This window comes from Eublepharis macularius, chromosome 5 (genome assembly GCF_028583425.1).
Source record: "Eublepharis macularius isolate TG4126 chromosome 5, MPM_Emac_v1.0, whole genome shotgun sequence".
Classification (NCBI taxonomy): domain Eukaryota; kingdom Metazoa; phylum Chordata; class Lepidosauria; order Squamata; family Eublepharidae; genus Eublepharis; species Eublepharis macularius.
The window spans coordinates 145442746-145455297 of record NC_072794.1 but is presented as its reverse complement, the minus strand read 5'-3'; the positions used below and the strand labels follow the sequence as shown (position 1 = coordinate 145455297).

At 43.4% G+C, this 12552-nt stretch overlaps 1 protein-coding gene across 5 annotated transcripts in view; it reads left to right on the top strand.

The window, feature by feature from the left end:
• The window catches only part of ZMYND8 (zinc finger MYND-type containing 8), a 118386-nt gene extending 109130 nt beyond the window's left edge, over positions 1–9256 (top strand). For 4 of the 5 annotated variants that reach the window (XM_054979882.1, XM_054979881.1, XM_054979883.1 and 1 more), the window contains exons 21-22: positions 2614–2703; positions 7808–9256. In XM_054979882.1, the coding sequence (XP_054835857.1) occupies positions 2614–2703; positions 7808–7909 (192 nt within the window). In that variant the 3' untranslated portion in view covers positions 7910–9256. The remainder of the gene's footprint in view (positions 1–2613; positions 2704–7807) is intronic. The other variant, XM_054979884.1, reaches the window with a different exon arrangement.
• Positions 9257–12552: the final 3296 nt, after the last annotated feature.

Below are 12552 nucleotides of genomic sequence, written 5' to 3'. Positions count from 1 at the left end.
CTACTACCTGAATAAACAGGAGGAAACAGCTTCTTTAACTCTGCAAGGAAACCACACAACTTTGGCTACGAGCTCTCCGGAATAACACCTTCCCTCAGGCAATACACATTGCTGGCACATCAAACACCAGGGCAGACACATTGAGCAGACTTTTCAGGCTGCACCACGAGTGGCCGATCAACGACAGGTATATCTGCCCAATCTTTGAGAAGTGGGGATTTCCAGAAATCGACCTCTTCGCCACTTCAGAGAACACCAATGCCGAGATGTTGTGCTCTCTGCTGGGATTGGATTGCCACTCCATGGGGGACATATTCCAGATACCATGGGACAAGGGACTGTTTTATGCTTTCCCACCAATACCCTTACTACCTCACGTCTTTTGCAGAATCAGACATTACCACACACATTGCATCCTCATTGCACCTATCTAGCCCTGGAGGGATTGGTTTCCACTCCTTGAGAGATGGTCAAGGGTCAATTCCAGGGTCTCCAGACCTACTATCGAGGGGTCAAATTATGCACCACGATGTCACCACCCTCAGCCTTACAGCCTGGCTACTGTTCCCAGAGCACCTACCTTCTCAGGGGAAGTAACTCAGATCCTTCTAAATGCTAGGAAACCCTCTACCAGGGTATCATATGAAATGTAATAATTTCACAAAGTGGGTGTTGGAAAGAGAACAATCCCCTTTCTCCTGTCCCGTACCCATGGTTTTTGATTACCTTCTCCCCCTCCTACATAAAGTCCTAACAGCATAATCAGTTAAGGTTCATCTTGCTGCTATTTCAGCATTCCATGAACAGGTGGATGGCAAGACCTCATTTTCCAACCACATATCCATGCAGTTTGCACCTTTCCACCTAGGACTAACCCAGTCCCTCAATGAATCTCTAGTTTTGGCTCAATTAATGCTACCACCTTTCGAACCCTTAGGTCATTACTTTAGCACATCTGTCTTGGAAGGTGGCCTTCCTAGTAGCCATCACCTCTCTGAAGAGAGTCGGGGAATTAGGTGCCCTATGGGTAGATGCCCCTTTTCTACAGTTCTTCTCACAGAAGGTCATACTACATTCTAGTCTCAAATTTATCCCAAAAATAGTCTCAAACTTTCACCTGAACAAGAAGTTGTCATTACCAGTCTTTTTTCCAAACCTCACGTCAGACTCAGAACGTACACTGCACACCTTAGATGTGAAAAGGGCTTTCTTATATTACCTCCGTAGAACAAGACCCTTCAGAAAGTCAAAGTCTCTTTTTGTTTGTTATGCAGGCCCACGTAAGGGCCTATTAGTCTCCACCCGGTCTCTTTCCAAATAGATAGTGGTGGCCATTAGACTATGCTACTTTACAGCAAAGACTCCATGTCCAAGGATAATCAAGGCACACTCAACACAGGCTCAGTCATCCTCTGCAGCCTTCCTCCAGGGCACATCCCTCCGAGACAACTGCCAAGCCGCCATGTGGTCATCCACTGATATGTTCATCAGACACTACACAATTGACACGAATTCCAGATCAGACGCAGCTGTGGGGAATGCACTACTTCAGTCTTTGTTCACTTAGATGTTCCTCACACCTGCCCCCATTGGTGAGTTCCTTGTTATACTCCCAATGTGGGGCTGCACAGAAGATGAAAACAGTGTTGCTCTTACCTGTAACTGTTGTTCGTTGAATGTCTTCTGTGCAGACACACCTTCCCTCCCTCCTACCCCGCTGTGAGGAGAAAAAAAAAGATTGGACTCATCCTCTGGCGGCCTAGGAGAACTGAGGGATGAGAGGGCGCTCTGCGTTCCTGCATGGCTGCCGGGTTTGAAAACACCTGGCATGCACAGAAAGGTGGAGACGCCCCCTTAGAAGTCTTAGAGCTAAAAATCTCTCTCTGAGACAGGCCTGCGCAGGTGCAGTCCCTATGTGTGTCTGCACAGAAGACACTCAACAGACATTACAGGTAAGTGCAACATTGTTTTACTCTATATTTAATCCCTTCATCCAAAAGCATTTTGTGAGAGAAATCTGTTATCTTGTTCTCCAGTATGTTAATTTCAAGATGGTATCTCAGCCAGCCACTCTGTAATAACAGGGTTCACAATTAATTCAAGAATCCATGATTTTTGTGAGCATAATATTATGTAGGTTGACCTGTAGGCTTCATATGTTTTAATTTTTTTTGATTTATTTTTTTACAAAAAAGTACTTGGAACAGCATATACTAGTAGGAGGAGAGAGACCAGGGTAGCCCTTGCTGCTCAAGAAACAGTAATGAACCTTACCAGGGTTCACTGACCCATTGGAAATATAGGTTATTGATAGTAATGCTGTGTATGCTATAATCTGGAGTTACTGCCATGCTATCCCCTGCCTGCTATCTCAGACTGTGTTCCCACAATTGCTGTACATTTTTGAAGCATCAGTCTGTGTACATTCTCACATCCATATTTTGAATTTTGTTTTTATTAACAAAAATGTAACCTGTGAATTCATTGAAATGTAAAATTTTTATATGAGCCAAGCATTTGACAAATTTCGATGACGATGATGATTATAATAAATAGGTGGCCTTTATGTAAACGCTGAACCTTTCACTGAGGTTACCTGTGCTGCCTCTGCAGATAGCAACAGGTGTGACAAGCAGCCAGCCTATAAAACTGGTCCAGGTACCGCAGACCACCACCTATATTCCAACTACTCAACCCACAATTGTAAGTACTGCTCTTGGCATTAAAACACTGTTGGGGTGGGGTGGGGCTGTCTCCTCTATTATCAGGATATGAATTCACTGGTCTCAAATCTCAAGTTTGCATTGCAAAATACCTTCTTTTGCTGTACAACATTCCATCTCCCTCATGCCATACATTCTATCACAGGGCCAAGCAAGGATTCCAAGCCTAGTCAGCATCTAGTTAGTTATCTTTTCAGCTGTCTTTTCGTATACGTGTCACTGCAGATATATAGTCCCTCCTCTTGTTTTGCCATTAATCTTTATTTAACACTAGGTCTCCAAGTTTACATTGTATCAAGAGAGGCATATGATGTACAGAATATATACCCCAGGTTTGCAGAGTTACCTTATTGTCTAAGGGCACTGGGACTGCTGAGAAGAAATATGTTGACCCTATCATAGGGATTAAGATCCTATTCCATGCCCTTTAATCCATTGGACATCATAATTTCCAATGTGTAATCATCTATCAGGCAGAGGGGAATTCCATTTAGCTTTTTATCCAATACTTCAGCAGTCCCCAAAGTTCAGCTTCTGTGCTCAGAAGATAGTTTTTAGCAAGAAAGAACTCTGAACCCCTTTGGAAGAAAAAAAAAACTTCATTAGAATCAAGATAGTTGGAATAAACAGATGGATATTAGTAGTTTTCAGCCTCAGCCAGTTAAGTCATTTTGTGATCTTTAAAGAGTCTTGCTCCAAAACCTTGAGAACTTTTCTTTGGGACATGAGAGCCTTGCCCCAAATAAAAGATGGGATGTAGCATTTTTTTTCTTTAAGGAGACCTATTGAATGGGGTTTAATTTGCATTACTCATTATATATGACTGTTGAATCTGACAGCTCACCATATTTCCGAGTGTCAACATTTTTTCTCAAACTCAGATTGGGTTCTGGTCCTTTCTTGGCTTTTTACTGTTGGTTCATAGCTTGCTTGACTCAGTTGCTTGAGTTTCCTGGAACCACGCTGAACTTCTGTCATGGGGAACACATTCAGTCCTGCTGTCTTTTTATTATACAATCTTGATTATGCAGATTAATTTGTTATATGTGAAAGTCCTTGATGGACTTTTTGCCCTTCCATCATATTATTTTACAGTGATTAGTACATATCATAGCTTGTACATTTACAGTCCAGTACTGGCTGCTGCAGCAGTGGTAGCCAGTGGACAGTGTAACAGCAGCAGCACTGATCAGATCCCTGTGGACATTCTGTGGTGGCAAAAGCAACATTTGCCCCCCACAAGGGTCAGAGTGCATCGCAAGCATGCATAGCAAGCATGCTGAAGTCCATAGCAACCCCAGCAACATTCACCAATCAGGTAGCAGTGCCTGATGATGTTCCTCTAAGTGATGCACACAGGCGCCGCCAGTCACACCTGCTGATGCAGCCACTGCCCCTCAGCACCACTTCCTCCACAACCAGAGTGGCAGAGAACAGGAAGGAAAGATCCAGCAGTAGTGCAATCCCAACAGAGGCACATGACCTGAGTGTCCTCCTGCCATAGCACACAGGGGAGGGACAGGGAAACAGCAGAACCACCTTATTTGATTGACAGCAAAAGTGCTGCTCACATGCAGCCATTTCTGTCCCATGCCATACACCCTCTTCCTCAGAAAAAGAAGGGAAAAGGAGTGTGAGAGTGGGAAAGGTATGGGGACTGTGGAGGGGTGGCCATGTGTCTGTGGATGAGGTGAGCTGCATACTTTGAAGCTTTTGGTGAACTACATTTCATTAGTCTTTAAGATTCCACTGGAGTATATCATATTTTGCAGCTAAACAAAGCAGGTTCCGTGGCAATATGACAACTGACAACATCAATCCCAGCATAAGCTTCCCTAAATCAGAGGCCACCCCCTCAGATGTGTGAAAGGGAAATCGTTCTGGGAGGCACTTTGGGGAAATCACAGAAAGGAGCAGAGAATGGTATGCTGGGAGGGGTGGGAAGCAAACCCCATCTGCTTAACAACAGACAGGGACAGAGTTGTAGATCACTTCAGACAGGAGAGAAATAATAATGAGATATCTAGTATGGCCCCTGCACCTCTGCAGGCTGCTTCGAGAAGCCATGGAGAGATGGGCTTAGCTCACCCTATCACAGCATGCCTGTGAGTGGGGTGGACTTGCTGGATGAATGGCTGCCTGAGCCAGGATGGTGCATAAGCTGGGCTGGAACCAGTGAGATGGCAGCCCCACAGTAGAGCAACATGAGCCACACCAGTCACAGCAGCCAGACCATAGTGTACCAGGAATGGTATCCTCCTAGGTCTCCCTGTTGAATCACCACCTGCACAGATACCAGACAGAGACAGATGCAGTGATGAAAACAGCATAGTATTCTTAACCTCTGCAAGCCATACCAGTGGGGACCCAGTAGGATTTGTGCCCTCCAGAAGGGGCTCCATCTGTCAGGGTACTCCCCCAGAAATGCATGCCATAGCCAACCAAACAACACTTATCTGTCCACTGTGTGGCTTACACCTCAGCTATATCTACTGTATCTGCTGCTGCAACCCTGCAATACTCTAATCCTGTGAGACAATAGGTACCATGATTGCTTGGCCAGCAGTACCACCAAGCATAGCGGAGCAGCTGTCACACACACACACACACACACACACACACACACACCTCGTTGTGCCTCCTCCCCCACCTGGGTCATGGGGGCACCTTGACAAGAGACTGCCAACAGCTTATGACAGGACTGCCAGCATCTCTGCAATGCACACACACCAGCATCGTAGCCCACACTCCTAGGTACACATCCTGGGGATATACTCCATTGCATGATATGGAGCATACTGCTGGGTGCAGCTTCCTCGGGTTGTCCTCCCTGGTTATGGGAGCCTGCATCATCAAGCACCCCGGGTGCATGTGAGGGGGAAGAGGGAGGTGGGTGCAAACTCCTGGACCAAGCCTGCTGGATCCCCACCCCTGCTCACCTGTTAGTGTACTCACCTGTTAGTGCTCCTTCGATGTGCGTCTCAAAAGATGGGATACCTGTAAGGGTTCTAAAATTGAGACCTTTTAGTCACACAGCAAGGAGGTTTGCTCTTCCCCTTGGGTGTAAATGTTAAGTACCCCCTCTGTGGTAAGTGCTCTCTGTGCATTTTCTACCACCAGGGTGAAACACTATGCACTCTTAAGTATGCAAGTTGGAGACCTCAGAGGCAGAGTCCTGTGTCACTTGCCCTATCATCTGAGCTATGGGGAATCCTGGCTAAGGTTTATATAGTGCGGGGAGATGCTGTGATTGCGTACAGGGAAGGGTGTTTGGCCACTGTTGGGGAGGGGTGTGATTGGCTGCAGCCAGTCAGTATTCTGTGCTGTACTGGGGCTTGTGGGCAGGATCACACCTATGAGTGAGCATTTAGCCTTTTCCATTGAATGGGAGCCTATGGGCTACGCTGTAATTTTGGATGGCCTAATTTTATGCTGGTTCAGGGGTGTTCCTAGGTTGGAGTGGTTTAGGTAGCTGATTAACTCCCCAAGCCCCTAGGCCTGCCCCTTTCTCCTCTAGTGCAGTGGGTTGTGCTGGTGATGTTGTGGTCAGTGTAATAGCAGTGGGGCACTACACCTTTATATCTCCGAGATAGACCAACATAAGTGACTGGTCACTTCCCTTAGCGCTCCCCCTTCCTCCTGGCTTGCACTTTTAGCCTTGTATTGTCATCATAACGCTTTAGATCTACTGGTGTTTACTGTTTCATGACATGATATCCAAGCATGATAGATGTTAATAAGATTATGAACAACTTGTGGGATAGGGATCAGTGAAATTGTCACATAGTATTAGAATTCATAATTATACAGTGAAACTGATTGGCAGCAAATTTAGAACAGAAAAAATAAGTACTTCATGCAGCATACAGTCTATGCAATGATAATGTTTTGTGTCTTTAGGTACACATGTGGTGATAGCTTTCCAGATGTGTTCAGTTTTTTAGAGGGTTAGAGAATTTATGCAGAATAATCTATCGTGAGAGTGAAAAATAACCCCCTGTTAAGAAGCAGTATGTCTCTAGTTATCCAGTGTTGATGCAAACATGATAGCCATTGCCAAGATTCCCTGAACTTCCCAGAGGAAGGCCACTGGTAGAAATAGAGAGCCTGTACAGATGACCAAACTACTCCAGGGTGAGGTTCCTTCTCTGCTCATCTGATCAATGTCTGTCAAAAGTGACAAAATGCTAGATGAATTCGTTACTCTGTGCTAATTGTTCAGTTTAATTAGTCTTTTAAATATATGTATGTGTGTATATATATATATATATATATATATATATAATGTGTTGCCAAGGTTGCAATCTTACATTGATGTAGAAGACTCAATTTGGCTTCCTTTAAACTTACACTTTGCAAGCGTAACCATATGTGTGCCTAAGCCTGGCAATTTTGATAAACATCAATTTCAAATCTCTAAATTATATTTTTGGCCTTGGCATTCTTTCATTGGAAGAGCTCTTAGTAAACATTTTCTGGTCTCTCGAAATAATCCTGATAGCTAAAGCGTGAAGGAAGGGGGGCACCCATCTCCTAGTTTATAACCTTAACTACCTGGTTTGTTTTTTATGTTATTTAAATAATGAAAAGATTGTATTTTGGGATGGAAGGATAGATAGCCTGTTTATAGCACAATTAAACACTGACAGAGTTGAGCTCCGACTCACAAAAGCGTATGCTGGAATAAATTCTCCTAGTCTTTAAACTGCCATTAGACTCCCACTTAATTTTGCAACAGCAGGCTAACATAGGCTAATTCCTTATGGAATTACCATGTAACTAAAAAATATTAATGTGTCCTGGGCTGTTAATGTATTATTTACAGATATATCAGAAGGATATTTACACACACGATTTTCACTGCTTTTTCAAGTATTGCATTTGCGGTAGCAGTATACCTCTTTCCCCTGTACTCTGTTTACTGTGGCAGAGTTGTAGGGTGTAGAATGACGGTGTTGTGTGTTCTAAGAATTTGTTTGCTAGCATCTTTCTCAGGAGCTTTCTTGTTAAGCAGTTGTATATTTCTGTGACTGTGTATCTGTGGTCTCTGACATGTGTATTTCTGCTTTGGTTTCACCCCCCAGACCATTCCGGTGGTAGTAAGCCCTACAGCTGGGACTGTGGCAATGAGAACGGGAGTTCAGTACGTTCAGACGACAATGCCTGTCCAAGTACGAAGAGTCTAACAACTAACAAAGAAATCCAGGCGACTGCTGGAATAAATAATAATTTTTATAATAGAAATGTGAAAAAAATTCCCACCATTTGTTTTGGATTAACCTCAAAGGTTCAGACTTTTAGCTTTGTATGTGTGTACAAAGCGTTTAATTACACTACATTAATGTAAAGCATTTGCCATGGCTTTAAAAGGCTTGAGAACTGATTAAGATCCATGGTAAATCTATGCTTCTGTTGTAAATTATGTATAATTTGTGGATGATGTTAAAGTACCATCTCCTTTTTTATATTTGTATTGACTTCAACATATGAGGAGTGTTGGAAGTTGGTGATGGAAAGGTTAAATCACAAACAACAGCAAGAGAAACAGTCATCTGGGAACTGCAGTTGCACATAAATCATTCTTCCTCTTTTGGATCTAAGAAAGAGCAGACTGTGAACCACTCAGCCTTTGGAAACGAAAGCAATGCCTGCACATCTCTTGGTGCAACTCAAGCTGAAACTGGCCATTTTAAAATTTGTTGAATTAGGAGTTTCCAGTCTTTGGGCCTCGGTTATGTAAAAGGGCATATTTTGTGTTGCATATTTAAAATGAGAGCAATTGTTTACAAAAAATTTTAAATTTCATTCATGCTAAGAGAAGGGAGATAGAAAGCTTAATACCAAGTAGTTGGTATTATAATATCAATAATTCCAGAAAGGACAGGGTTTTTGGCTTTGCTTTATAGTTGATTGTTTCCTTTTTTCCTTTTGTTTGTTTTGCTTTAAAAAAAGAAAGAAAACCTATCCAAAGGACTTTGAAATGCTTTTCAAAGGGAACAAGAACTAGACATGGAGAGAGGACTCGTTACTAAAAGAAATGTGGGCAAAGGACACTGATGCTGGACTAGAGCATGTCTTATGGAATTTTTGTTTTTATGTAAGCATGAAACAGTACAGTATGAGAGAGGAAGTAACCCATAAAAACGCTGTCTGTTACACTTATACTGTAGTACCATTTGTATGTTGTGTATACAAAAGCATTGAACAAAGCAAAGGTGATGTATGTATATGAGAAAACTAATTGTATGATATCATTCCAGTACATTTTGTTGTACATTTTAGTCATGTTGATTTTCCCATTGTTTATAAAGGATGCAGTTTGTACAGTCTCCAGCTAGTACACACATTAGAGGGAAGGGGGGGAAAAAACCTAGAAGGAAATCAAAATCAAGAGCAGAATATTTGTGAATTGCAGTTGTGTCAAAGATAGCCTAGCTGGCCTTATTTGTGAAGCATAATTGCTTTTAGCATATGGAAGTATTTTTTCACATTTTCTTTGTATAAAATTTGTATTAAACTAAATATCTTTTTGATTATTGTGTTTCTCTGCGACTAAACCTGATGACAGCCAATGCTTTGGGAATTCCTCACTTTTATCTGGGCATCTCCTCTCTTTTAAAAAAAATTTAAACTGTTCTAGAAAAAAAACTTGGTTCATGTTAAGAGCTCATTGCTTTTCTGTTGGAAAGCTGTATTTGCACTATTTCCTTCTGAAAACTTGCTAGTTCTTTTCAGCCTGTATGATGTTTGATAGAGCCAGAGATCAGTGCATATTTATTTATGTCATTTATAGTCCACCTTTCTCACTGAGACTCAGGGCAGATTACATAGTGTGAGATTAGTACAATCAGTTTCAAGGACGTTTCCATAAACAATGCCATAGGGTAAATAAATACAAGTTTACAAAGACACATAGCATTAGCAAGGATGCAATACAGAGTTGAAGAAATGCTGAAACAGAACATAATCAATTCTAGGACTGACATTAGATAACACGAAGCACAGGTAGTATATAGGAGTACTTATTTAAAGCAAAAGATAATATGTAAGGCAACATAGTGGTGAAGTCTATGGTCCCTAACTCATTAGTGAAGCATCTGAGACCCCCTCCCTAGAATACAGCCCTCCTTTCTGAGTAAAAAGCCTTTTTGAATAATTCGGTTTTGCATCGAAAGCCAGGCAAGTGGGGGCTCTCCTGACCACCTCAGGCAGGCTGTTCTACAGGGTAGGGGCCACCAGAGAGAAACCCCATGTACAGTCTGCTGTTGATTTTGCCCATGTGCAGGCTGGCACCTGTAGGAGACCCTGTTCAGATGAATAAAGTGGTCGTGGAGGAACATAGGGAGGGAGGTGGTCCCATAGTATGAAGAGCTTGTGAAGAGCTTTGTATGTAATAATACCTTGAATTGGGCACAGTAAACTGATAGGTAGCCAGTGGAGAGACTAGGATAGGAGTGGTGTTCATGCTCCTGCTAACAGTCGAGCATTTTGCACCAATTGGAGCCTCCTAGTTAACAAATGGGAGACGTATGCAGGGCTTTTTTTTCAGGGGGAACGCGGTGGAATGGAGTTCCGGAACCTCTTGAAAATGATCACATGGCTGGTGGCCCCGCCCCCTGATCTCCAGCCAGAGGGGAGTTTAGATTGACGTCCGCGCCGCTCAGCAGCGCGGAGGGCAATCTAATCTCCTCTGGCTGGAGATCGGGGGTGGGGCCACCAGCCATGTGACCATTTTCTCCAAGGGCAACCCACTGAGTTCCACCACCTCTTTCCCCAGAAAAAAAGCCCTGGACCTATGTATAGTGCATTACAATACTCAAGCCTTGGTGTTACCACAGCATGGATTCAGGTGGCCAGGTTGGCTGTGTTGAGATAAGCCATCTTCTAGGCTAGAGAGAAGTCATAGAAAGCATTTTTTGCCACTGCCTTAACTTGTTTTTCTAGTAGCGCTGGATCCAGTATAACTCTTAGGCTCTTAACTGAGTCTGCACGGGTCAGACAAACTCCATTGAAAGTGGGGAATACAATATACTTCAAGATCTCTGCCTTCGCAACAAGCATCACTTCAGTCTTGTCTGGGTTCAATTTCAATTTGTTGTTTTTCAGCCATTTCACAACAGCTGACAGGCAGGTGAACAAAGATTTCTAATGCATCCTGTGGGGACCTAGATAGTGAGATACAGAGTTGGGTGTCATCTGCTTATTGGTGACATCCAACTCCATAGCTGTGAAAGAGTTCTAAAGGCTTTACTTAGAGGCTGAATAACATGGGAGATAAGATTGTGTCCTGCAGAACCCCACAAGATAGTTTCTATTCTGGAGATAGCTGATCTCCAACGACAACCCTTTGAGTCCATTCCATGAGAAACGATTTAAACCAGTCCAGGGCACATCCTTTGATGCCCACTTCTGTTTCTAAACGTCTCAGCAGGATGGCATGGTCTACTGTGTCAAAGGCTGCAGATAGATCCAGGAGAAGCAATGAGGAGGTGTGGCCATTGTCTATATTCAGATGGAGATCATCCGCTAATGCTAGTAGTGCTGTCTCTGTCCCATGCCCTGGTGTAAATCCAGACTGGAAATGGTCTAGAGTCGAGGTGGACATGAACCGGGGGAAAACCCCATGCAGTTCATGGTTCGTCCCGTTTCACGAACCACGGTCTTTCACAAACTTGCTCCACTTTGCGAACTGGTTCATGTCTCGTGGGGGTGGAAATGCCCCTTTCCCTGCCCTGTTGTCTATAGTTTTTATGTTATTGTTTATAGTTTAAATAAAGAAAAATTATAAGTGAAAAAAAAGGGGCAGAGGCCATGTGCCCATGGACAGAGTGTTAAAGGGCAGATGAAGGGGTCAAGGGATAGAGCCAACAGAAAATACTTTTTCGCCTAAGGTTTAGAGGTCTCTCATTCTGTATCTCTCTCTTGCCATCCATCTTCCCTCCTTCTCTGGCTGAGGAGAGATCAGGAGGGGAAGGGAAGCAAAAAAGCATGAAGTAGGGGCAGTGTTTAGAGAAGCTGCTTTTGAGACATAGTTGGGCTTAAAATAAAATTAAAACTGACGGCAAGCTTAGTGCTGCAAAATAAATTACCTTAAAATGCACTAAACAGGTTAAAAAAAAGCAGCCCTTCTCAGTTTGGTGTAGTGGTTAACAGCGGTGAGACGCTAATCTGGAGAACCAGGTTTGATTCCCCACTCCTCCACTTGAAAGCTGGGTGACCTTGGGTCAGTTACAGCTCCCTCAGAGCTCTCTCAGTCATGCCCACCTCTCAGGGTGATTGTTGTGGGGATAATAACATACTTTGTAAACTGCTCTGAGTGGACGGTGTCCTGAAGGGCGGTATATAAATCGAATGTTGTCGTTACATTGATCTTATAACTGACACAATGTATGAACTAGCCAGGAAAAAAGGCGTGGGAGTCATGCCATTGGAAAACCACCCTAATCACAGTACATGTTTATATCACATTCTGTGTTTATAGAGTCTAGCCCAAATTTCTAGAGTGGGTCAGGTAACTTACAATAAATGTCTTGAATGATATATGCCCATAGGGCATAGTGGGAGAGTTCTCCTGGGGCCTTTGGTGATCCAGCATCGTAAGAGTTTTTTGTTTGTTAATTTGTCGTAACCCTTTCCCTGCCTGGAGCAGCAGCAGGGAGGTGTCTGTCCTGCAGTACTTACTCCCTTCCACTGGAGGTGTCATGGTGCCAGTTCTAGCTTCCTCAAGGTTGCAGAGTCAGCGGCAGCTAGGCTTGGTGGGTTGTTTCCAAGCAGTTTTTGGGAGCTCCAAGCTGAGGGGCCATCAAGGACCTAAGAGCTAAGCTGCCTT